The 27,244-nt window shown below is 39.9% G+C and overlaps 1 protein-coding gene across 3 annotated transcripts; it reads left to right on the top strand.

The window, feature by feature from the left end:
- The first annotated feature begins 5,963 nt into the window (after positions 1-5,963).
- WASHC3 (WASH complex subunit 3) lies at positions 5,964-21,620 on the top strand. Of its 3 annotated transcripts, none has more exons than XM_061988909.1 (7): positions 5,964-6,113; positions 7,747-7,845; positions 9,435-9,500; positions 10,873-11,001; positions 13,775-13,882; positions 16,401-16,465; positions 19,943-21,620. In XM_061988909.1, the coding sequence occupies exons 1-7, from the start codon at positions 6,063-6,065 to the stop codon at positions 20,025-20,027; spliced, it is 603 nt and encodes a 200-aa protein (XP_061844893.1). In that variant the 5' UTR covers positions 5,964-6,062; the 3' UTR covers positions 20,028-21,620. The 3 variants fall into 3 exon arrangements, with proteins under 3 accessions (XP_061844893.1, XP_061844892.1, XP_061844895.1); XM_061988908.1 differs by having other exon boundaries at positions 13,772-13,882; XM_061988911.1 differs by lacking the exon at positions 10,873-11,001 and having other exon boundaries at positions 13,772-13,882.
- The last annotated feature ends 5,624 nt before the right edge of the window (positions 21,621-27,244 follow it).

Genomic DNA, 27,244 nt, shown 5'->3' with positions numbered 1-27,244 from the left:
GTACCCTTTTTTAACATTGTATTCAGTGTGAACTCAATTCTTAAAAGTGTTCTTTTAAAAGACATTTTGTATCCAGCAATCTCAGCCCAGCATTCCCACTCCATTAACACAACTGAAATACTTTGAAATTGTCCAGAGCACCTATAGAATTAGCTCCTGTCTCTGACTTAACATTCCCAGATATCACTGTAAGGAAGAAATGCAATAATGTACTGTCATGAAACATTGTCTGTGACTATATTTGCTAAATAAATTACTTGCCACTAACAGTGAAAAAATAATTAGAATGGTATAGTGGTATATATAAACAGTGATATAATTAGAATGACAATTTAAAGTATTATTTCTCTTTAGATGACAGAGAAATTTATTTGAGTACACCAAACAGTGTGTAGTTTTTTTCTGTTTACAGCCTTTTACAGGAAAATTCTAGAAGCGTATGTTTTCTTGTCCCTCCTGTACCAGACCCAGAAATGAGGTGTCAGAGGAAAGAGTTAAGATAGGCAACTCCTGTCTTCAGCATCCTTTTTGCCTGCTTTTACAAGTGATATCAAGATGTTCAGCTGGTGTAACAGCTCCTCACAGCATTGTGGCCACCCTTATTAGCAGCAGTTAGATTTTAAAGTATTATTTTGTTTGTCCCTATAAATGCTGAATACAGTCAGTCCAGAATTAAGGCAGCAAAAAAGTGAGATTCCAGTCACCTTTTAAAAACTAAGATAATATTTTATTTTTTATAATTTCTTATCCTTGAGAAATTTTACTTTCCAACTGCCACTAAAATTTACCTAAAAGATTGATGTAAGGTTCCTCATAGGTTTCAGCCTTGACTGATGTGTTCTTCAACTGTCAAATAAGATTACAGCACTTTGGTCATCTTATACCCATAGTTTGACCAGAGAGTACAGACTTAGTAGGTTTAATTGGCTCATAGACACAGCTGAAAATATAGAAGGATTGGACTGAGGCATTGTTATTGTTCTGGATGTGTAGTGAAACTGAAACAGGTTTGGGGTTTTTCTGTCCCTTCTAAGAGCAAAGCTTTACATAGCACCTGGCTATGCAGAACGTTATGCACTATACTCAGTATCCATATCAACAAAGCCAGTCTGCGTTAGGTATATGCAAGGTGCATTTTGACTGAGACTTTTTTAAATTTAGAATTGTATGTCTCTTTGTATTACTTCTTTCCAGTATGAAATGCTGTTTGGAAAAAAAAAAAAATACTAAAAAGCGAGCAGCTAATGTTTTTAGCATGTTTCCCATGTTCTTCTGTACAGAACAAAATAATTAGTTAATCCTCTGATGTTGGCTTAGCACACTACTTGGAAAATTTCAGAGAACTGCAAACCACAGATCTTCCTTTCCTTTCCTTTCCTTTCCTTTCCTTTCCTTTCCTTTCCTTTCCTTTCCTTTCCTTTCCTTTCCTTTCCTTTCCTTTCCTTTCCTTTCCTTTCCTTTCCTTTCCTTTCCTTTCCTTTCCTTTCCTTTCCTTTCCTTTCCTTTCCTTTCCTTCCCTTCCCTTCCCTTCCCTTCCCTTCCCTTCCCTTCCCTTCCCTTCCCTTCCCCTTCCCCTTCCCCTTCCCCTTCCCCTTCCCCTTCCCCTTCCCCTTCCCCTTCCCCTTCCCCTTCCCCTTCCCCTTCCCCTTCCCCTTCCCCTTCCCCTTCCCCTTCCCCTTCCCCTTCCCCTTCCCCTTCCCCTTCCCCTTCCCCTTCCCTTCCCTTCCCTTCCCTTTTCCTAATGAACCTATGTAACATCTGACATTTGTGTTTCTCAGGCTGTTTGACTGTCAAGGGCTGATAATTCTCTGAACCTTCTATTTGCTGAATTTGAACATATTCTGATATGCCTAGATTATTTAGATAGACTTCTCTTTTACATACAGCTGAGGGAAAAATCATTGAGGCAATATCAGTTTCACATGAAAAGCTTTGCCAGAGTACCCTTTGCAAGCATGGATTTAGAAGACTCCATGGGAAATCAAAAAAATGTTAATCCACACTCTGACCTTTTCAGCTTTTCATTGGACCACCTTAGTAAAAACAACTGTTGCCCCTATGGAGGATCAGGTGACACCGTGTCTGGAAATTTTTTTGGATCAGCTTTTTGTTTCTGTTTAACTTGCTTCTCAGTTGTATAGCTATTTGAGTTCTCTGCTGATTCTAACAGAATATTGTGTCTTGGGACCTGTAACAGTATATAAGTGTACAAAATGCATACCAACATTGTAAGTTACAGTAGCACTTGCCAGTTTTTTTCAGCTTGTGCGGTTTTGTTTTGCAATTCACTACAGGTTCTGATTTTGTGCAACATAAAAATATATGTAGTGGATAGATATATATGTAGTGATAAAGGCAAAGCTTTGATCAGTTCTCTGTACACACAGCTCTTCCACTCCAGGTTAGCCTCAGAATCTTCAAAATAGAAATGTTCAACCAAACTGCATGTCAGTAACTGTTAAACAGTCTTTAATCTTGCCTTCACTGAAAGGTGCATCTACAGTGACTGTCTTTAAATGCCTGCATCTGTACATACATATATACAGGGTATAAATTGCCAGCAGTTACGTACTGTACAGTGTTTATTCCTTAATTTGATATTTATCGTCCAGTATGAGTACTGGTACAAAATACATTTTAGAATTTTATACACTGTAAATCTGGATATTATCGCTCAATTATGCTTTATAAATCCTTTGGGGGGGGTAGTCATTAATAGTTCCAGTTTAACAAAGCAGTTCAATTAAAACATTTTTAACGGGTTTTGGAAAAATTTGGATCATTTTCCTCTACTCTCTTGTTTTTCACTTTTCATACCCTGCATTTCCTAATTCCAGCTGGGAGGAAAAGTGCTGTGTTGCACTTTTCTATGCAGTATTTTTGGCCAAATTAAAAACAGGAAGTACCACAAAGTTCACAGAATACCATATTCTTGTGAGATTTCTCATCCAGCTTTACAGACCAAGAGATTCAGATAAGATTTGACTCATTTACATTATTAAATTTCCATGGCATTGCCTGGAAGACTTGTATTGTGGACATTTTATGCTAAATGAGATTATTTTTTCTTCAATGCAACTATGGGGATTTTTTTGAAGTAATTAAGATGGTAAGATAATTCAATTAGATAATTTAAACAAACGTCTCCTTTGCCCAACAAAAATTTGCACAATTGCGGTGAGCTAGATTCAACCTACTGAACTTTGTAGGCTAACCTCCTGTCCTTCCTTAGGGATGTGTGAGAAATTGCCAGCTACATGTCATTACTCCAAAGCATAGCATGAAACACTGGTTGTTCCAAGAATTCAAACACTATGGCCAAAAAAAAGCCTTGCTGTAGTACTTTAGAAAGAGACTAATGTGCATATGACAACAGGTTAGTAACAAATATATTTGTGAAAGTAATAAACATAAAATCAAAGAAAATCTGCTTCAGTACAGAAATGAGTATTTTATGTGAATGCTCTGTGCACAGCTACCATGGATTCTATATATGAGTCTGTAGAATGCATAGCAAACCATAATAATTGGAAGTAAATTGAGAACTTTGTTAAATTGTAAACCAAAATTAGCATAGCACGTTTGGGTTCTAATCTTCAAGGTATTAAGATAATTGCTGAGTCTTTATTTGTTTCATCACATGAGAAGCTTTCTACTGAGAGCCACAGACTATGGCAGATTCATAACTGCTTTAAATTTACATCTTTATTATTATTAAAGATAGTAGTATTTAGATGTAACCATGAAGAATTTTCATCAAATATTTTCTCCACTACACACTCAATGCTGTAAACAGGGACCTCAAATCACCCTAGTTTATCTTGCCTTCCAGTAGGACTGTACTGTAGGATTTAAATGAAATAAAGTTTTACTTATCAAGTTGAGTTGTTGGGAATCTTTTTTTTCCAGTATTATAACAATTATAGCACACATTATCACTCTAACATTTTTTATGGCTTAGCCTAGGCTGTCCAAGATTTAGCCCAGAGATCAGAACTGGGAGTTCAGTGTTCAATTTTCATATCCTATCCCTTTTCCAAAGGACAGGTTGTTTTCTGAATTGATTATTCCTGGCAAACACGAGAATAAATTCTTAGAGTCAACAATGGTTTTCCTGGAATAACCTAATAGCTGCAGTTTCTGTATACTGTTTGAATTGGGGTTTACTTACAAAGGCCAATGTGCTTAATGCTCTGTCTACATCTACGTCTTTGGGGATTTAATGGTCATTTCTGAATGTTCATTCATAGTTAATCACTTTGGGGGTTAGATACATGATCTATATGCAGTTGCCATTTCTGACTCTCCATAGAGGAAACATGTCCTCAAATATTTAATAACTTGTTCTTTTTTAATGGCTTTTATCCCAATCAGTTGTCTGACTGTCCTAGAGAATAGATGTCTTAGCTCTCAGAAGAACTGTTGAAAATGCAGAAACCAGATTATTTAATATTATACCACATGGGGTCACATATACTTTCTACTCAGCTCATAGTCACTTCTGTGTAACTATGTATAACTGTAGGTTACACATGGGAAATTTTATTAGCACTGGTGGTAGACAAATTGGCAGTACCCAGGAGGTCAGGTCCTATTCCTAAGCTTTCATTGTGCATGTAAGTTTCAGCCTCAATCAAGCACAGTGTAAAAGATAACGTGTGTCCAACAAAGACGAATTTTCATAGCTGCGCTACTGAAATACCACACGTGAAGTTGCATGAGTTACCAGATTTAGCTGTATTTTTGCTACTAAAACCAGCAAGGTCTTGCTCTGGAACCTAGCTCACCAGACTGGTGTTCAACACATACTTTGGCTGATGTGATTCAATTCATGAACCAAACAGAAAACAGGCTTCCCTCTGCCGGTTCTCTGACAAGACGGAAATTTGAAGCGCCTTAAGGAACGGATCACTGTGTGCTGTAACTGACAAACGGTAAAATGAGCGCATGTAGCCATCAGTGGGGAGCGAGATGGGAAACCCTTTCTGATGATGCAACCTGTTGGAGTCATTCAACACACCTTTGTGTTGGAACTCGATTTCTGAATGGTCTGATCAGTGCTTGGAATGTCAGAGCAAAATAACATGAGCAACCACTCCAAGATTTAAAATAGAAAAAACCCAAGAAGATGGTTATTTTAGAGTTTGGGAATTCTTCCAGAGGAACAGCTGAAAGCCTGTGATGTAGTCCCCATTTCCTTGGAGTCTGGTACCTCTGAGGTTCTTTGGCTGAAATGGAATAGACCTACTTACACCCTAAGTGTGAGAATCTATGAAAGCAGCAACAGGTTACTGCTGAGCAAAACGCTAATATTAGCCCAGCCTCAGCTGTGTTTACCATACCCCTTTTTTTCCTTTCACATAGATATTAAGGTAGAGGAATCTTTTGTAACATGATTACAGCCATGTTCATGTCTTCTGCGTACAACTCCAGTCACAGAGTGCTCATTACTTCTGTTATCCATGTTCAATGTGTGGTCGTTCACCACTCAAAGGATGCAAGTATGCTCGGAAACACTGAAGGTTTGTGGCTTTTCTCTTCGCTTCTTCAATGCTTGGCCGCGCGGGTAACCTGCATTATCCAGGGACTTGTACTGAGGCCGTGGAGTGGTGTCCGTATCGCTGAGTCTGCGCGACCCTCGGGCCTCTGCACGATCCTCGGGCCCCTGCCAGCCCCGGGCCCGGCACGGCCCCTCTGCAGCAGAGAGGGCTTGCAGAACAAACCACACGAGTTCTGAGAAAAGCAGTACTTCAGGAGACCGCGACCACACCGGCTAGCTCCATGAAGAGGCAGTTTACATAGAGGCGGGAGGAGGCAAGGAGAGCAATGCTCCGCCACCTCCACCTCCTGCCTGCCCGCCGCCCTTCCTCGCACTACGCTCCCCATGGTGCGTTGGGCCCGCGCATGCGCGGAGCGTGGGCACGGCCCCGGCGTGGAGGTTTAGTTTCCGGGGCGAGGGGAGAGGCTGTGGCGTGAGGAGCGCTCGCGGCTTCCGGGGTGTGGGGAGAGCCGGCCGGTGGCTGCGAAGCTGCTCACTGGCCCGCGGCCTCGGCCCTGTGGACATGGACGAGGACGGGCTGCCCATTGTGGGCTCCGGCATCGACCTCACCAAGGTACGGGCTGCGGCGGCCTGGGAGTCCAGAGCTGTCCCGCCTGCGCCCCAGCGGCGGCTGCGCTGGCCCTGGTGCTGGGCGAGCTCCGTCCCTCTCCCCCGCCCACTCCGCTGCCCGGTCCAGCCCGGCGCTCGGGACAGATCCTGAGCCCGAACGTGGCCTCGCCGGACCCCACCGGGCACCCGCGGCCAGCCGGGGCCGTCCGTTGCCGCAGGCGACGAGAGCTGCCCCGGGGGTCCTGTGCTGCCGAGACGGCGTCAGCACTAGTGGCCGGGTTCCTACGACGAGGCCGTGTCTGAAGCTGTGTCTCCGGGAGCGCGGTGTTAATGCTTTCCAAAGGCATTTTGCTACAAGTTCTGTGAGAGCGTTATATTTAAAGGCCAACCCGTTTCACTCTTGGAACTCTGAGGCAAACCCCGTGCAAAGCTGCTTATTCATGTCTTTTTAATGACGCAAAAGCATTTATTTTAAACTTTGCGTCTCAAATATAAGCATTAAGATAGGATAGTTTCAGTTGGCCCAGTGATCCTTTCATCCTCTGGGCTACCCCATCAGTTTCTGATAAGGCAGTTAAGCATCGTTTAACAGTTTGGAAACACAGAACTGAACTTTAGCAAACCCTGCTGTATGGGCACACAGACTGAAAACTGTGAGCTGATGTCAACAGAACTCTCACAGAAAAATCAGAGTGTCTTAAGGTAGGCAAAGTGTAGTGAATGGCTATGCAGACAAATGGAAGCCCAAAGAAGAGGTGGCAACCAGAGAGTCATGATGTTCATAAACTTGTTCATTGCAGCCGCAGCTTGTCTGCAGATATTTTCTCTTGTGTATCTGGTACATTAACCAATTACGATTCCACTGAATAATTTCCTGTGTGAAGTTTAAGACTTACACAGTTGTCCAAGGTCATTAGCCCTGAGGCACTATAATTTTATACATAAACATTTTTGTGAATGTTTCTGATTCCTATCTCGTATAACAGTTTAAATAAAATTGCCAACTCCACCACATTACGAGCATCAGCCTTTTTTTTTACGCAAAATTCTGCCTGTTAATCTTAAAAGTATGTTTGCGTCAGACCTGACTTGGAGGATTGACATTAAAGTGTAATTTCAGGATTATCTGGGCTTGCAAATAAGAAAAAGTATAGGTAGACACTAAAGACTGACAGTAATTTCACTACTCTTTGTTTTTTATTATGGTGTTGGTTACAATTGAGTATTTGTATGGATGACCAAGTTTGCTTTTCCTTCGTGAGCTTCAGAAGGAAAGATTCTGAGTTCCTTTCTGTTTTTTAAAATTTTAACTATTATTTTCACAGTTTTGTCTAAGGGTGTTTTGCTAAATAAGATAACAGTTCGTCATTTATTTGAGTCTTATTGCCTTTTCTGTGTATCCAGCAACTTTTCAACTGGCCTGTTAGTAAATTTTCAGTGAAAAAGGATTTATATAGATACAAGTGTATATACATCAAAAAGTAGTTTCTATATATATGCATTCGTAGCAAGCACACTTAAGGCAGATTTCTAAAACAATTTCTTCTGAAACATTTGCATTTTTAGCAAGTCTTTGAATCCAAATGTGAAAATTGATATTTATATATAGTCCGATGTTCTATTATTATTTAATGCAGGTTCCAGCTATTCAGCAGAAAAGAACTGTAGCATTTCTAAACCAGTTCGTGGTTCACACAGTGCAGTTTCTCAACCGCTTTTCTACTGTTTGTGAAGAGGTATGTTTATTATTTTCCTGTCAACTTACACATGAAAAAAATCCTAGAAATGAGAACCATTCATTTAAACTATTCAAGGTATCACTTGAGTAAGTGCCTAAGACAATTTTTTTTTTTTTTGCCCCCAAATATCCCGATGAACAGCTGATTATACCACACTCCTGTTTCCTTAAACTTTTGTCTTTGGCACAGTCTTTGAGCTTTTTCCTACATGCAATTTGTTCTGAGCAGCTCCAACTGTGGATATCGTCTCATTTTGGAAGAAGGGTGCCATATTGCTGTGTGCTGAATCCATTTTGACTGTCAATTTCTATTTCATCTGTGTCCTGGGATATTGCATTAAAACTTGCTTTCATATATTACCACCTTTCATTTAAAAAGATGATACACTAAGCTCTGAATGTAAATATTTTTGATGTGGGGAAAAAAAGAGATTTCTGGCAAGTAATTAGTATGGAACGTGAAGCAGTTAATTTCAGTGTCTTGTAAAACAAAGAGAAAAAGAAAAATATTTAGTGTCAATAAGTTTTTGTGCTGACAATGAAAATACACCTCCTCTAGTCAAACTGACCCATAATGAAGTGTATTTTGTACATCTTTCCACCCTTTCCCCAGATATACATGTAGGGTATATAGTTGCTTTCGATAGGAACTAACTCTTCTTCATGAACAAAGAACCATCTGTAAACAAGTCAGTGTACTATCCAAGAAGATTAACTCCTGTCAGTCTCTCCTTACTTTTTCTAACATATTGGCAGCACTGCTATTTCCTTAGGGTGTTGAAGTTTTGCTTCAGAGCCAGGCACAATCTTGCCATCGTGCCAGAAAGCTGTCAGACTGGTACATATCTGCCAGCCAGTATGCTAGCCAGCTTCACTTGGACAGGTCTGGTGGAGTATGGTAGTGATTAGTTAAAAGAGTAACAATTTTTATAGAGTAATTTAGAAAAACTGAAGTTATATTTTTTTAAAGTGTCAACATTTGATTGAGATGCACTTGGAGCATGCAAAGCTTCTGGTTAGTTCGGATCCACTGTGTGTTTTGACTGCTTGAATCCACTGTGTTTGGGGGGTTAAACTAGATGATCTGTAAAGATCCCTTCCAACCCCTACCATTCTATGATTCTATGACTGTAGAGGACTTTCAGTCACGTGCTGTATTCTTTATAAGATTTTTCTACTTTGTATTTGCTCAGTTAACATACACACAGATCCCATCTTTTCATCTTCCACATATGGAAAAAGCTTTGAAGGAAGATATTTTAGTAACTGTAAGAGTACAATATGTCTTCCATTATTCTCCAGTTACCCAAAGTAATGCTTTCTTTATTTTGGCTTTCTTTTGAATGCAGTTTGTCTTCACTTCTGTCAATCATTATTTGGGAAAACTAACTGCCTAGTAAAACTATTTAAAATTTGAACCCCTGTTAGCTACTGTACTAACAAATGTTTTTTTTCATAGTGTTATTATCTCACACTGTATTCTGCCCTCAAGAGGTAGAAATGATTTTGTTTAGCTAGATGGGAACTGGTTTATACGTACAGTTGCCATGGGGAGTGTTTTCACGTCCTAATTCTTTTCTGTTCTAGAAATTGTCCGCACTGTCTCTTCGTATCCAACAAATTGAAACAACACTCAATATTTTGGATGCAAAGGTTTGTATTTATGCAAACTTTGTCTTCTAACAGTGACAGCCTCCCAGATGACATGAACTAGCTTCCTTTTCGTAGTCTGAATTGATAAAAGTTTTCATAATGATTTGAAGGAGCCAGTACCAAATGCTTACGCAATGAATTCTATCTTTGCATGCCTTGACAATTATATTGTGTAACATTTGAATATGTATTTGCTGTAGAAGAAAGGAACCAACAGCACATAGAGGAAGCGTTGGCTTTGTCTCTGTTAGACATGCTGAACTGGAAAGGAGCTCTTGGATCTGGAAATGAGCAACTGAACTACGTGGCAGCTTACGTGTGTTGATTTTATTGCAGTGTTTGGTTTTAAGATGGATATAAGTTTATGATATTAAAGTATGCAACTGTTGTTGCAGTGTTGCAGTATGAAATTACATTTGCCATGCAAACTCTTACAAGAAATTTCTTCCCCTATGGAAAACAAAAGTGTCTTTGCGAAAGTTATCAGACTGTAAGGATTTTAACTGGTATAAGTAACTAGATAGATGCCTTGTAAACCTTTCAGTACCAAAATGTGACCTGAATTGGATCTAAACTAACACAAATGTGTCTGTTGTATCTTCTCTAGCTAAAATGACAAAAAGATATGATCTATATTCTATATTATCATTTAATCTCCTAAAAGAAAAAAGAATCATAAAGCCAAAAAAACAGCAGTGTTAAGTTTTAACTAATCCTTCTTTCAATATTGATGGAAGCAATTTTGGTTGGCTTTTCTGGCAACGAGTGTAGGATGTTTTTAAACTCTTCGTTAAGATCTTTGTGAAAAAATCCTGTAGTAGTACAAACAGTGCTTGCAAACTGTTATGTATTTTAAAATATTTAGGAATCATCAGGATTGGTAATTTTTGCACATCTTCATAATCACGTTAAATAACGTTTCCTTCAAATAGATATGCTGTGTATTTAGTGTCCACTCTCAGCATTTCCTTAAAAAAGAACGAAAGAATTGAAAATTGTAAAATCTGTAACCAGTCAACCATCTGTTAGGTAACAGAGCTGTTCTTGTCATGGTTCCTTTCACTGCAGAGGAAATAGCAGAGAAGACGGTAAAGCTCTTGTGTGGTTGATTAGTGCAGTAGTAAAGTGTGGGGAAGATGTTGAAGCCTTTCCTGCACTGCAACCCTCTTTAATGGGTGTGTTTTGGGGTTTTTGTTATAGAAGCCATCTGAACACAATTTTTTTCAATAAAAATACCAAAGGTAATGATAAAAAGTTATGATTTTCCTAATGTGAAACCTACCTTTGGAATATGTGGTGAGCAGCGTACTGCAGATGTCTACACGTAGACTTATATGCTCACTGTTTATTTGATGGTGTTTTGTACATTCAGTTATCCTCTATTCCTGGCCTAGAAGATGTCAAATTTGAAGTGTCCAGTGCAAATATGAATAGTGTTACAAATGCTCCTGTGGCACAAGCTACTATGGATCAACAGACAGCAGTGTCACCTCAGTCTGGGGTAAGTAATGAAGCTTAATTAGTGCACTGAAGGTACATACCTCTCTGTGTCAAGTTTCTAGTCTCATTTGAAATAGGTGGAAGAAGCAAGTCTAGTGGAAGAGCTATCAGTTGTAAAGATCTAAACCTACATTTTTCACTAATTAAACTGTTTTAACAGGTGACTTAAAACAAAACAGAGCATACCCTTTCTTGAATGTGGGTTAAATCATTAGAACTAACCCAAATCCAGTGTAAATGCCTCCTTTCTCTCCTTCAACCACAATAAAATATTAATTATGTCGGGGAACAGGGAAGGTCATAAATGAAAATAACAGTTTTAATCACCTAATTCCAACTCTTTGTTCCTTCCTTTAGAATGTGAGCCTTCAGCTCAATTTGGATTTTCTAGCATACTTTATTTTAAAGAGGTTATTACAGTGAATGCTTTCTATAAATTACCATCTATGTACAGAAAATGCCAGCTTATTGTAAATGATCAACATGAAGATCCTATCCTTGCAGTTAATTTTTGTGGGGTATTTGTGTGCGTGTGGTTGGGTTTTCAACATAGACTTAAGTCTTATGATCACCACTTCAGTGAGGGAGGCTTTTGGGCTCATTTGTAGATGGAGTTCTTTCCCCAGTTTCCTATTATAGTTTTTCTTGGCATCTCCTAGTTCCAATCTTTGCTTATTTTCTCATTTGGTGGAAGTTGCTGTGAAGCAGCAATAGCTGGAGTACTCTGCTGCTTTCCCTGCCTGTTAATGATTGTAACTTTAAATAGCAGCCTGGAACATGTTTGCAGAAAAAGGTTTGATTTATTAAAGGAACAAATAAGAGCAGGGAGATCAGAAATAAAACTGAATCTTAAAAACACCTCCCCCCACCCTTCCCTCTTCCCAGGACTCTCCTTCTTCCCCCACAGCAGCACAGGGGATGGAGGGATGGGGGTTGTTCATTACAGATGGACTTTGCTGCTGCTTCGTCTCAGGGGCAGGCCTCATCACACTTCCCACTGCTCCAGTGTGGAATCCCTCCCCACAGGAGACAGTCCCTCATGAACTTCTCCAGCATGGGTTCTTCCCATGGGCTACAGTTCCTCATGAACTGCTCTGGCATGGGGCCTCCTCACACCCTGCCCCAACATGTCTCACCCACCGGAAGAGCAGTCCTTCAGGCACCAAGTGCTCCAGTGTGAGTCCCTCACAGGATCACAAGTCCTGACAGCAAACCTGTTCTGGTGTGGGCTTCTCTCTCCCCACGGGCTCCCAGGACCTGCCAGGAGCTTGCTCCAGTGTGAGCTTCCCACCGAGTCACAGCCTCCTTCAGGTATCCACCTGCTCTGCCGTGGGGTCTTCCATGGGCTGCGAGTGGATCTCTGCTCCCTGGTGGCCTCCGTGGACTGCAGGGGCACAGCTGCCTCACCATGGTCCTCACCACAGGTCACAGGAGAGTCTTTCTTCCAGGGTCTAAGCACCCTCCTCCCCCTCCTTCTCCACTAACTTTGGCGTCTATGGAGATGTTTTCACAGTCTCACTCCCAGTTGCTGCTGCAGTTTAGCAATTACACAGCAACTTCTCCTTCTCAAATTTGTTATTCGTGGAGGTGTTACCTCAGTCACTAATTGGCCGGGCCTGAGTCAGGTGTGAGGTCCAGCTCAGAACTGACTGACCGTAACCCTATCAGCTACGGGGGAAGCTTCTGGCAGCTCTTTGTTTAAAGAAGCTACCTCTGTAGCACCCCTGCTACCAAAAAAACTGGCCCAGGCCAAACCATTACATTGAGTGGTGTTAGAGGATGACTCCTGATTATTTAATTTTCTTTAAAATGTTTCTCCTCTCAGATATTAGAGGCAGATATTCCTGAAACGAGGTTTTCAGTGCTGCTTTCAAATGGTTACTTTAATAGGATATATGCATTTTTCTTGTCTTTTAAATAGTGCAATAGATTTAAAAAATAATTGCTCTCAATAATTCTTTCCATGTCATTATGTTATCCTTTGGGTTAATGATTTATTCTAAAAACTGTAAAAGTTTTATGATCTGTATGAAATATTTTGCAGTAAATCAAATATTTTGAGGAAAAACTGCATTGAACTACCAAAAGAGATATATAGATACAGTCCTTAAAATATTTTTTATCAACTGAGCATTTCAATTTAGTTCTATTTTATTATTTAAATACATCAGACTTAACAGGGCTGTTACAGGCTTCTCCTTCTTTTTTTCATGTATTGTGCAGTAACTTAAAATTGTGACTACAGGTAGAAAATCACACTTGTAACAGCGAATAATGAAAGAGCTGGATTTTCTGTGTTCATATGTCTTGGAAATCTCTAATACTGCGAGCTTAGATCAGAATAATCTTAAAATCATAGAATCATAGAATGGTAGGGTTGGAAGGGACCTTTAGAGATCATCTAGTCCAACCCCCCTGCAGAAGCAGGATCACCTAGATAAGGTCACATAGGAACATATCCAGACAGGTCTTGAAGACCTTCAAGGAAGGAGACTCCACAACCCCTCTGGGCAGCCTGTGCCAGGGCTCCCTCACCTGCACAGTGAAATAGTTTTTTCTAATGTTTAAGTGGAACTTTTTGTGTTCCAGCTTCATCCCATTACCCCTTGTCCTGTTACTATCGACTATAGAAAAAAGGGATGTCCCAACCTCCTGACACTATCTTGATGAGGAAGAGTTGCACTTTACCCTTAAATTACAAATCTTATGGATTGAAGTCTGGTTATGCTCTGCATACCTAACTAGTAAACTGTTATCTCCTTTGTATACAGCAGAACAACACACATGAAGAACAGTTACAGACAACAGAGGTAGTAACAGAAAATGTCAGAACTGTGGCCAAGGATCCAAGATATGCCAGATATCTCAAAATGGTACAAGTGGTAAGTTAGTTCTTTTATAGTTCTTTGGGTACTCCATTATTTTTAGGTGGAACATCACACACAGCTGTAAGTGAACATAATTATATATTGCAACAGTAATCTTTAAGCTAGGATAACATCACAATATTTCTAGCACACCTCCTCTAATAAAAGAGTTGATCTGATATATTCCCTAAGACAGTTTCAGACAAGATCTTTCTGCAAAATGTTGCCAACATACTTGTGAACTGAAGGTGTGAAGATGTGTAAATGGAGAATGATGCTAGCTGGAGTCACAGAAGGTGCCACTGAAAGTAGTTATCCTGGCAGAATTGGTGTCCTTCCCTACAAGCAGCCATGATTACAGTTTTGTGTTGATGTAGGGTACAAAATACAGCTTTGCTAGTGTAATTCAGATGAGGAATATTTGATATTCCTGGAGGGTTCCAAATAGAGGTAGAAGAATTGCTTCACTGCTTGGTCCCACTTCAATTTTCTGTTACTCAACGATGCAGGTTCTGTTTACCTCTTTATCTGTGGGCATCTCCATATTTACATGTGTGAAAAGCAATGAAGGAGTGAAAAGGTGAATGGGAGATGCTTGGTGACTTTTTTTTTCTATAGGAGCTTTTTTTATCGTGTCCACAAACTTAAAAATGAGGTTGGAAACGAAGCAAAAAAAAGTCCATCTTTATTTTCAAGCTGTCAGTGGAAATTTTCCTCTAAAATATAGATGATACTTCTGGAAAATATGACTATGGTATAGTATTAGTAAACTATTGCTTATGTTAAAACTAACTTCATGGTTTCACTCCCTCATCAGCCCAATTATTGCAATTGGTGTACTTTATACTTTGGCTGGTGTTCCAGACTTTATTTTTCATTTTAATCTCAAATTGCCAGTTTATGAGTAGCTTATTACAAACCGTTTAGAAAATCTAGCAGTGGAGTAGAATGCTATGTTAGTGTGTTTATTTAATGCCAGAAAGTGCAGTATGGTCTAAATACTTTGACTTTTCTCTTTGGTGACTGCTAGAGGAGTGAGATCTCACTTTCCACATTTATCCTTTGTACTGGCAGTTCCTGGTGACTCCTCTGCCAGTTGTAAATAGTGTCACAGGAAAGTCATAGTAACATACTACAAATTAATGTCTGTTTTTATATTAGCATTTCTTTGAACTAATCATTTACTTACTCCTCACAGTATTTGTAGTATTTAAGAATTAGCACCGCAAAGAGATATTTCTTTAACGCTGCAGATAGCTGTTGTGTGAAATAGTAATTTTGATGGAGTGCAGCTGAACATACTAAATTCATATTTTTTAAATATAAACAATAATAGTCAAGCAAACCTTACAAAAGCAATATTGTATTTGATATGATAAATGTTTGGAATGCTCCTATTGACAGTATGAAAGGATCAGTCTCATGTTTAAAGTACAGATACTCTTACTTGGCTGCATAGATGCCATGATAGAGGTTGGGCCTGATATAGATTGATCCTTGCTTTAAAGGACTGAAATAAAAACCAAACAGGGAGAGTGCACGGATCTTCAGGAATTGCCAGCACTGGTGGCATGTGACCCATGTCTGCATTATGGAGAACCAAAACCTCTTTTGCAAAAAAATTGCACTGTGGCTTCTCATGCTTCCTGAACAGCAGGACCAGGCTGAGAGTAGAGCTGAGGTACGCTGTGTTGTAGTGGTTTGGGTTATTTTGGATCTTAAGTGGGCAGAGACAAATGCAACGGAAATTTAGTGTGGGCTTAGTGTGTTAGAAAAGCCCACCTGTGCTATTTAAGTGGACCTGTATGCTCAGTGCAGTTACTGTTTAGATTTAAAATAGCTGTCTGTTATATTTTGGTAAGATTTAGGGTCATGGCAACACTAGGCTCTGATTTTCCAGATTAAAACTTGTGAAAGCATGAAAGATAAAGTGATAGTAATGCCGTAATTGTATTACAAACAGACACAGGTACAGTTTGATTTGTTTTCTTTCAGGAAAAAATGATTCCTTCAGAGGAGACACTTTGTGGTTGTGTTCTCATGTCCTGTTTGACTTTTTCTGCATGCTTTGTAAAGACTTTTCCAATTTTTAGCACTGCCATAAGGTATCCTTAGCAGATGCACTTCTGTTTTTCCTCTCTCTTTGGCTATACCTTCACCGTATCCGAATTGTCACTTTTCTAGCGCAACTGCTCCTCTGCTGTCTTCGTGCTATTTTTTGCTTTCTTCACCTTCACATCCACATATAACTTAAGTTCTTGGTTTGATCTGCATGAATTGCAAATATATGTGTCCGTTCCTGATTCTTGCACTGCCACTTTCTCTAGATATCTTGGCATAAACATAAGAGCCTTTGATCTCAGTCTGTTCTCACGTCTAGGTTCATACTGCCATTAGCTGAGATTATCATTCCATGCTCTTTTTCATCAAGTGAGATGCATAAATTGGTATGAAAGTGTAGCCTAAAAGAATCTGTGGAATGTAGTTCACTGGTTTATGTCCAGTAGTTTCATACTATTCTTCCTCCTCACAGGGTGTTCCTGTTATGGCGATACGAAACAAAATGATTTCTGAAGGGTTAAATCCAGATCTTCTCGAGTAAGTAATTTGTAACTTTCAGTAGTGCTGGGATGCAACCACATAGTTAAAACATTTGGAAAAAGTGGCATCCCACGGGGTCACAGCCTCCTTTGGGTGCATCCATCTGCTCCAATGTGGGGTCCTCCCTGGGTTGCAGATGGATCGCTGCTCCCCTGTGGCCTCCATGGCTGCAAGGGCAGGGCCTCACCATGGGCAGCACCACAGGTTGCAGGGGAACCTCTACTCTGGACCTGGAATACCTCTTCCCCTCCTTCTGCACCAACTTTGATGGCTGCAGAGTTGTTGTTCTCACATATTCTCACTCCTCTCTCCAGCTGCAGTTTCTGTTGCACAGAGGTTTTTTTCCTCTTCCTAAATATGTTATTGCAGAGGCACTACTACCATCGTTGATGGTCTTGGCCTTGGCCAGAAGCAGGTCCATCTTGGAGCAAGATGGCATTGACTCTTTCAGACATAGGGAAGCTTCTAGCAGCTTCTCACAGAAACCACCCCTTTAGCCATACCCCACTACCAAAAGCTTGACACACAAACCCAATACAGGTGAGGAATCAAATATACATCAGTAGCCATTTTCACTGTACTGTTTAGAGTATGAGGGTTTTTTCCCAGATATCATTTCAACATTTCAATAACAAAATGTCACCACCATAGAGTGATAAGAGCAAACTGTTTTATTTTGCTCTATGCATGAGGGACAGCAAAATTGGTTTCAGGTTCCCTCAGTAAATGGAGTATATAACTTGACTTCAACATTGACAGTGTAAATTGAAGTCAGCAGTATGAACTTGTGACTGTTGATTGAGCTAACATGCTGTGAAGACTACTAAGAATAGATACTCATTTCAGAGGTACTTGTCTGGCCATAAACATGAATGTTAAGCTTATTTTATATTTAACATGGAATTTAGTTTTACTATTATATTTGACAGAATTTATTAAACTGATGAAAATATTCATTTTCATTCTTACATTATAGCCACTAACTGTTTGAAATGCTCTTGCATCCTCTTCAGAAACTGTCAATGTATCAGAAAGTCCACTTATTCTTTCCAGTGAAGTCTTTTTGCATTTTGGAAGGGCTCATTCTGAAACAAGCAACTTCTTTAACAAAATAAATAAAAATATAGGAAAACTGAAGTACTGCCATATGTCGAGTCACTTGATTTGCCAGCTACTTCCTTCTGTTTAAATAAGCCTAAAGTAGTTCTTCATTATTTGATATATTTACTGATGAAATAAGAATTAAGGAAAAGAATAAGAACCTGTGCAAGTCTGGGACTGGGTTATCAGACATGTTTTTACTAAACACATGTTAAGTGTGTTGTACTTTTTACTCTGCATTTCTGGTCCTTAGCTTTCTGCAAATGCTGCTATTTTTTCCTGCTGGTCTGGATTTTTATAGCAAATAAAAATAATAGGTTAAAATTTCAAGAGCTTACAAAAAGTACTTGGTTTTGCATTGTCTCTTTTGTCTTAAGACAGAAACCTTATTACTGTAGATTGAGGCTCACAGAATGTGTTTGGGGTTTGTTCTCAAATTTCATCTTCAAAGAGGCTGTACAACAGTGATGCTTAAGCATATTTTCTTTAAAATGTTATTGGCTTGAAAGGCAAAGCAAATCTGCCTTCTTAAGGAAGTCTAATTCTTGAGCAAGGTGCATAATGCATAGTATTTTAAGGAGTCAGGGGATGACTTTTCTTTTAAGAATTTTCCCTACTTATCTCAATCGCAGAAACCTTTTTTATCGTTGTTTTTTAATGTGTGCCTTGCCATTCCATTTTCCTGGTTCCACACATTTATTCCACCACATCTCTTGGGTCTTCAGGTTCCTTAGACATGCTCACTCAGTCTCAGTGAAAATTAGGAAAATGTACGTATGGCTGCATGCTAGGTCTGCTTACTGTAGGCTTTTCCAGCTACTTGCCAGTGACTGCAAGTGTGGGTTTTTTGTGGCTGCAGAGATGCTTATTCTAATAATGTGTAGTTGTTTATACTCTCTTCCTTCAGCTGTTCTGCTTCTGTTATCACTCATTTCTCAGCTTTTTACAGAGTTTGAAAAATGGCTGTTCTGTGAAGCTCCCAAATTGTCTGTACTTAAAGTTTATTTCTTATCCGTCCTCTCGTGGCCATGTACAATTCCAGGAGAGTTTATGCTGCTCTCGTGAACTAGAGGAATTCACTGCCATCTTCCTCTCCTTACTAGAGGAGTTTTTTGCACTGGTCTCTCCAGATCACATGTCTTTGCACAGCTCTTCTGTTTTGTCATTACTATGGCAACAAGGAATAATATTGTGAAGTGGTATTTGCATGAGAAAGCAAGTGCTTTCTTAATTTATTTTAGAGGTGTGCGGGAGGGAGGGAGAAAGCCCTCTTACAGTTCTTTAATGCACTTCTCGTTTTTGTGCCCAAGATGTTTAGGAATGCTTTAAAGGTACCTTAGATATTTCCAACAGAGAAACTACAAAAACAGAACTAAAGTTGGAAAAGAAATTCATTGGCATGACACACAGGGGTAGCCCCAAGATAAAAAACAATGAGAGGAATAATATAGTTGAAATTTTAGTTTAAAATGTAGTATTTTCTCAAGGAGAGCAGTTAACTGTCATACAGGAGGTAGGTTCCCATGAACATCATTCTTCCTTTTCCCCAAGTATGGCTGTATGCATATTTTCTACCTTGGTGTCAGAATTTACCAGGCTCAGTCTTGCTCTTATTATGAAACTCATTACGTGCTTAGGAGGGAGACTCCAGGGAGAGCCAGCATCTTCAGTCAGTAGAGTTAGTTCCTCCTTAGATGGCTTGCTTCTCTCCCTTTCATTCCCAGTAGATTCTCTGAGCAAATGTTTCAAGACGATGTTAAGATCCATCTTAAATATTCTCTTCAAACCTAAGTACAAGAGGTCTGCTCATTTATAGTCAATAAAAATCCCATGGCTGTTCTTGCATGTCAAATTTAACTCAATGTTCTAGCCAAATTCCACTCTGAGTAATTCTTTTTTGCTTCTCTAAATTATCCCTGCAGTTTTAGTTGGATACAATATTGTTCATTTCCTGTCATTTTTTTAATGTACTATTTACACCACTTAATGGTGTACAGCATGTTCCTTTCAGCCCTAGAACCTCTGAAGACTGAAAAAAAAAGAGAATTAATCAGTGTTGCCTGCTTTCAACCCTTTCTACGAGTGTTTGCCGCTTCTTAGTGATCTGTTATGATTTCCAATAACCTCAAACTGGTGTCTGCAGAGTTTTCATGTCCAGTGAGTTGAAGTTTCTAATTTGTATCTTTCTAGTTGTCAGTGAAGAAGTGCCAGTAAGGTATGAGTTTGTAAACCGTAGACAGTTAATGTGTTAAATGTTGTGGAAATGAAATGCATGCACATTGTAGTGAAGGACATGACCATTGTATGCTAAGTTGCTTGTGTCCTCAGCCACCTTCTGGGATTTATAACATCAAATGTTTTTGTTGCCCGTAGGACCCCGGATGCCCCTGTGCCTGCCTGGGGAGATGATGGGAAAGCAGAAGACAGTTCTGATAGTGAATCTTCATTTAGTGACTAATGAGACTGACTTAGGCCTTTGGAAACCTCCATTAAGGGCTGATGTGTTTGGAACTTTAGCAGACAGTGGTTTTGCGCGAGTCACGTGGGTGACATGATTTGTCTGAGAGCATTTTTAATAACTAGGATCCCCATCTTCTCTCCCAGAAAGTTTGAACAGGCAGCATGTTTCTACCTGAACCTTTCCACCATGGAAAATAATCATAAGGTCTTTGCAATTTTTTGTGCTGCTTCATTTCAGGTTCCTTGTGATTGTGCTGAAATTACTTTGTAAAACTCTAACCATGCCTCTAAATTTCCAGGTCTCTTAAGACTGCATTCTGTTCATTATTGGACTTTCTATGTAACACATCTAACCTAAATGGCCTTCCTCCTGTCACACAACTTGCAGATAAAGGAACTTTTCAAAATGAAATTGCTACATTGATGAACTGTGTTTCTACTATACTATATTCTAAAGGGATGCAACAAGAATGTCACAGAAGTCTGCTGTCTTAGGGTGATTGCAAATCAGTGATACTCTGTTCTAAGAGAAACTAAAATGCAAGTGAAAAATATATTAAAAACCAATCTGAATCTGTTTTCAAAGTATATTTCATGTCATATTAGAATCTGCACAAAGTTGTTAGCGAAATTCCTGCTCTGTGAAAATGACACTGTGAAAGAAACATGTGACTGGGATACTATTAATGGAATACCAGATTCTCACTACTTGTTCACTCTCGTGTGGGTCAAGTAGAAGCCACTTTCTGACTGGCTGTTGGGCTTATTTGAAAGGGACTGTGTCTGAGCAGTTTGCATAGGATAAGAAATCACTTCCACATTGGTGCCTTTGCTGATAATTTCAGCAAATAAACCAAAATTCAGTTTTTATAATGATAAAGCTACCTCTTGAGGTATGTATTAGGGCACATTATAAAGAAATCTACTTGGAGCCTGACCGGCCCTGAAGACTTAATCCACCACATGAGTCAAAAATTATGTTTCATTAAAAAAAATCTTCTTTCATGTAATTTGTTCCACATGAAACTCTTCACAGTCTAATTGAACTCCCCAGATTATTGTGATTCCACCGGAATGCTGCGGGACAGACATTCACTTTCTGGTATTTCACGTTCTTCCTGAGACCAAGAAAAGACTAAAACTGAAGCTCTTAAGTATATACATTTTTTAGCTTTTATGACCAAGTTGTTGCCTTCTCTCATTATTATTTATGCCACTTTGGTAGGGTAGCTGCTTTCCTCTTCTGTAATTCAGATGGTTCCCATTTGAATCTAGCAGACATAATTAAACCCTTCATCACCTGTGACTCAGAGTAATGCCTGAATCCTGGCGAAAGCATATATGCACTAGAGAATGCTAGAGATAGCATTTCAATTATGAGTTAATTATTACTGAACACTGAGACAAAAATATTTAATGGTTAACAATTGGTGAAACTCAACAAATATTAACAAACTAGCAATAAGTATTTCAAGAGTAAATGTTATATTTCAGAAAGCATATATTAAAACACTGGTGACTTTTAAAAAAATCTATATTTGAAAACTCATTGAAGCAACTGTATAATTAAAGCTATACTTTGTAAACCAAAGTTGTGGTTCTATTTTATTCCTGTATGTTTTTTTAACCCCGGTAAGGAAAATTCTTCTGAAGCCTCTGCAATTCGTGTTTCTCCAAAACCAGGTATGCTGAAGTGCATCAACGTGCTAGCAGAAGGGTTTTGAACATAGGGGCTTGGAGTTTAACCTAAGCCATGTTAGCACTCTTGAGTAGAGGAGAACTGAACATCCCATAGCCACTATTCTAAGAAGAGAAGGTAAGGAAGACTGCGGTTAATGGGGACTGTATGTTTGATACTCTTAAACTGCCATTAAACTATGTAAAGAAGTTGCATGATTTAAAGAGATGACTTGAGACATGGTAGTTAATTATTTATTAAAAAAATAAACAAAGCTACCAAAATAGAGTTAAGGAACTATGGCTTCCATTGTTTTTCTTTTTGAAGAAGCTTTTTGAGTAGTTTTAGTCTGAAAGTCCTAAAATCAATTGTTTCTTACACCATTAATGATGTATCTTTATGTGGAAGGAAAAATAAGTCCTCTAGCCTACTGTCACTTGTTAAATGAGGGGTAATTAATTAGTGAGTGCATACCTCATAGAATTACAATTTCATTAGTAGGCATGGTGGATTTAATTGCTTAAAACTTGTGGGATTTTTTTGGGGTAGCTGTTTACTTTGGAGCAGTGCAATCTTGGAAGGCTTGCAGAAACATTAAGAAAAATCTTACCACTCTGTCTCCTCTCCCACTTAACTGGTGGCACACTGCACAGTAAAAAATCCAAGTGCCTAAAATATGACGAACCAAGGGGGGAAAAAGATAAAACCTTTCCTTTTTACTGTCAGTGCATCAGCAGCCATAGTGCTTCCACTGCCTTTGGAACCTCTGACCGCATCAAGCTCCTGTGTTCCTGCCAGCCTCATCTGCTAAACACATCCCTGTACTCTTAGATGGTAGCCAAATTCAATCTGAGATGTTTCAGCTTAGGACACATGCTGACACAAGAAGCTATTAAGTGTAGGAAGGTTGGTTTGAGACTGAATTATGTCAGCTGTGCTCTCCTCCTTGATCTACAGCAGTTTTCTAGTGAGGTGGTGCTTACCCAGAAAGTTGGAAAGTCCTTAACCGCAAACTAAGTACTATAAGCAGAGGATATTCCAACTTGCTCGTTACTTGCCATCTGTTTTGGAATAGAAGATGAAGGGAGCATTTCAACTTGGCTGCGTACTAATCAGATATATGTAATACTTTCAAGGGAAGAAGTCCATTTTTCAGTGACTTATTTTTAAAAAGCTTCCAACAGCAAAGGACTTTTCGAAGATGCAGTTTACATTAAGAGATGTCAGTTGTACATCCCTTGTATACGCCAGTTTTACGTGACTTTAAAATCATCATCTGGGGCAGTATTACAATTTGTAGGCATGACAACTACTTCAGCTTGTTGCTGGAACAATTGTCCAATGAATGTGTTAATACTAATTATGTGCTGATTGTGTACTATTAGTAAATAATGTACTCAATGTTTAAACAACCTTTTTTCTGCTTTAACCCAGGTGAAAAAAACCCAGCAGGTGAGGTGGAGTGCAAAATGTGTGAAGGTCCATTTCTAAGAGATATTACAGGCATTTGAAATGCTTATGAGTGCCTTAAGACTAGATCTATCTATATTTCTGCAAGCAAAACCTCAAAGAACAGTGAAATGCAAAAACAACATCTGGATATGACAATAACTTTATACTGAAGTCCTAGTTTAGCACTCTTAATCATTAATCTGTTCTCTCTCAACTCTCCTGTTCAGCTAGATTTGAAAAGAAAATTGATGGTTCTTTTTCCAAGCTGGGTCTCTTCCTCTCTCTTGTTTTTCTTTCCAGTGTCATTTACACCAGTGTTATTTATACCAGTAAGTAAGTGTATAGTTTGACATTCTGTGAAAAAGGTCATAAGAAACTATAGCCTGTACTTGGAAAAAGAATATTCACTAAGATCAGCACTTCAGGTTGCCTGTGACCAGGTCACTTTTGCTTCCCATAGTGTTACGTAGCAAGAAACAAATTCATTCCAGTCTTAAACTTTCTGGAAGTCATTTTGTCTCTGAAAAGCTCATGCAAGCTCATACAGTGTTACAATGGATTTGTCTGCAAAACAGAACATCTATTTTCTTACTCTTCAGAAAATCTGGCAGCCTGTTGTCTGAGATGTCTGCAGGTCAAATGCCTGCACTAGTGTCCAAAGCGATGGTATCTCCATTCAGTCCACTTCACAGGCAAAACAGGAACTGCTACATTAGCTCAGGCCTGTGGTTTGCTTAGTCTTGCAGTTTTGTCTCTGGTAAAAGTCAATACTAAGTGCTCAAACGGAAGATGTGAGGAGTACCACAGTGCTCCGGCAGTCCCTTTTCCTGCCACCAAGATTTTACTCCAGCTGTGAGCAGAGATTGATGTTCAGTGCTAAATTACAAGTTTATTAGTGCTTCCAAAAACATTTGTGTTGGTTCAGGAAGCTCTGGATATTCCTGCCTTGTGTTTGACTGTCTAACTTTGCTTATACAGTATTGTTTTAAGGGAGTTCCACGGGCTAGTTCATTACGAGGGAAACTGCAGAAAATTAACACACCCCATGACATACAGAAAATGAGAGAAAAAAGCTTAGGGTAGCATGTGTCTCTACATACTTGTACTCGTTTTGAGGAAATAAGTTTAAATGCCTATAAATTAAAATGCAGATTGTTGAGGGAGGACAGATGTTGCATGAAACTCTGAGTTTTATTTGAGTTTTTTTAAAAGGTTAGTGACTTGACATTAAACAAATGGATTCTTTTCTCATTTAGTATTTTCCTTTATCCTTCCAGTCTCAGGGAACGATGAGGGAAGAAATGGGGAGAGCCAACAGATCAATAACTGTCTCAAGACTGGTGTCAAAATTTTGGGGTTTTTGATCGTGAGTCAGTTCACACAACACCAGGCCTGCTGGCATCAAATAGGATACACCTGCTCCACAAAGAGAGAGAAATATCTTTGTGTAGCAGTTAGCGGGACTCGTTGAGAAAGCTTTAAACTAGATTTGAAGGGAGAAGAAGATATCTCTGGCTTGCTAGAGATAAACCTGAGGGCAACACACCTGTGTTTGAGGGGATGGTGTGCTTGCAAGGTCCTTCATCTGCCATTTCAGTGGAGGTAAGGAATCAAGATCCATGCATCAGCGAAGAGACAAGGGTTATTCATATGTTTAGAAGACACAGATGCACCTGAGAACAATCATATAGGAAATTAGGGCTTCTTCCCACAACAGGAGGAGCTGGATGCCGTTGTGCAGCAGGAAGGTTCGTAGTTGCTGTCATGGTGGGCTGACTTGCACAGCTGGAGTGCTGCCATGGATGGTTACAAACACTTAAAAAGGATAGGCAAGGAAGTTGACATGTTGGACTTCTGGAGGATAGCCTTTGGCCTGTTTAGGAGCCTGGTCAGCAGAATCTCTTGGGAGGCAGTCTTGAAGGGACTCCTGAAGGGCAAAGGAGTCCAGAAAGGCTGAGCATTCTTCAAGAAAGAAATCTTAAAGGTTGCAGGAGCAGACTGTTCTCCTGTGCTGAAAGATAAGCTGGAAGAGAAGATCAGCCTGGCTGAACAGAGAACTCGGGACAAAAAAGAAGAGTGAGTCTATGACCTTTGGAAGAAGGGACAGGCAACACAGGAGGAATACAAGAATATTATGGGATTATGCAAGCAGGAAACTAGATGGGCCAAAATTCAACTAGAACTTAATCTAGTTACACCTGTAAAAGAGGAAAAAAAAAAGTTTCTATAAATACATCAAAAAAAGAGGACTACAGAGAATCTCCATCTTTTATTGGATGAAGTGGGAACACAGTGACAAAGGATGAGGAAAAATCAGAGATACTTGATGCCTTCTTTGCCTCAATCTTTAATAGTAATTTAATAGTACCTTAACAGTCAGGTCTGTTTTCTCTGGGTACCTGCCACCTGAGCTGGAAGACAGGGATGTGGAGCAGGATGAAGCACCCATGGTCCTTGGGGGAAATGGTGTGTGACCTGCTGCTCCACTTAGACACACACAAGTCAATGGGGCTGGATGGGATCCTCCCAAGGGTGCTGAAGGAGTTGGCAGAAGTGCTCACCAAGCTGCTTTCCATCATCTAACAGCAATCCTGGCTACTGGGGAGGCCCTAGTTGACTGGAATTTAGTGAATATGATACTCCTCCTCTACAAGAAGGGCTGTAAGGAAACTACAGATCTGTTAGACTGACCTTGTTGCTGGAGAAGGTTGTGAAGCAGATCATTTTGAGTGCCATCATATGGCATATACAATCAGGTGACCAGGTCCAGTCAGCATGGGTTTATAAAAGGAAAGGTCCTGTATGAGTAACCTGATCTTCTTCTATGGGAAGATGACTCATTTAGTGGACAAGGGAGAGGCTGTGGATGTGGTCTACCTGGACTTTAGTAAAGCCTTTGAAACTATTTCCCACAACATATTCCTGGAGAAACTGACTGCCCATGACTTGGATGGACGTACTCCTTTCTGGGTAAAAACCAGGTAGAATGGCCTGCTCAAAGAGTGGTGATGAATGGTAGCTCCAGCTGGTGGTTGGCCATAAGTGGTGTTCTCCAGGGCTCAGTGTTTTGGCCTGTTCTGTTTAATATCTTTATCAATGATCTGGATGAGGAAATTGAGTGCACTCTCTGTAAGTTTGCTGAAGACATCAAGCTGGGTGGGAGTTTTGATCTGCTTGAGGACAGAAAGGTTCTTCACAGAGAGCTGGACAGGCTGGATCAATGGGCTGAGGCAAATTGTATGAGGTTTAACAAGACCAAATGCTGGGTCCTGCACTTGAGCCACAACAACCCCATGCAAGGCTATAGGCTTGGGGAAGAGCGGCAGGCTTGGGGATGCCGCCTAGGGGAAAAGGACCTAGGAGTGTTGGTCGACAGCCAGCTGAACACGAGCCAGCACTGTGCCCAGGTGGCCAAGAAGGTCAATGGCATCCTGGCTTGGATCAGCCAAGTGTGACCAGCTGGATAAGGGAAATTATAGTCCCTCTGTACTTGGCTCTGGTGAGTCTGCACCTCAAATACTGTGTCCAGTTCTGGGCCTCTCCCTGCAAGAAAGACATTGAGGTGCCAGAGCTTGTCCAGAGGTTGGCAACAAAGTTAGTGAAGGGCCTGGAGAACAAGTTTGATAAGGAGTAGCTGAGGGAACTGGGGATGTTTGGTCTGGAGAAAAGGAGGCTCAGGGGAGACAAGAGGAAACAGCCTCAAATTGTGCTGGGGAGGAGTAGAGTAGAGTAGAGTAGAGTAGAGTAGAGTAGGAAAAATTTTCCCCCAAAGTGTTGTCAAGCATTAGCACAGGCTGCCCAGGGAATTGGTGAAGTCACTATTCCTGGAGGTATTCAGCAGGCATGTAGATGTGACACCTACAGATGTGATTTAGTGGTGGACATGGCAGTACTAGGTTAATAGTTTGACTCAATGATCTTTTCCAACCTGAAGTGTTCTGTGATTCTGTATTTCACATTTTCAGGTAAATGAGTGGAAAGGAAAATTCTGAACAAATCTGACTTTGCAGACAGTTGATTTTTTTTTAATCAGATTTTACAACTGGTAAAACTTCCTCTCCCTGAAGGAATTAAATAGTAGACAA

Source organism: Colius striatus, chromosome 1 (assembly GCF_028858725.1).
Source record: "Colius striatus isolate bColStr4 chromosome 1, bColStr4.1.hap1, whole genome shotgun sequence".
Classification (NCBI taxonomy): Eukaryota; Metazoa; Chordata; class Aves; order Coliiformes; family Coliidae; genus Colius; species Colius striatus.
The sequence above is the reverse complement of the archived record's forward strand: the minus strand, read 5'-3'. Positions and strand labels throughout refer to the sequence as shown.

Coding starts and splice junctions, on each gene's coding strand:
- WASHC3 (XM_061988908.1), top strand. CDS start 6,063: ATGGACGAGGACGGGCTGCCCATTGTGGGCTCCGGCATCGACCTCACC. Junction 13,883..16,400: donor ATCTCAAAATGGTACAAGTG/GTAAGTTAGTTC, acceptor TCCTCCTCACAG/GGTGTTCCTGTTATGGCGAT. Junction 16,466..19,942: donor TTAAATCCAGATCTTCTCGA/GTAAGTAATTTG, acceptor TGTTGCCCGTAG/GACCCCGGATGCCCCTGTGC.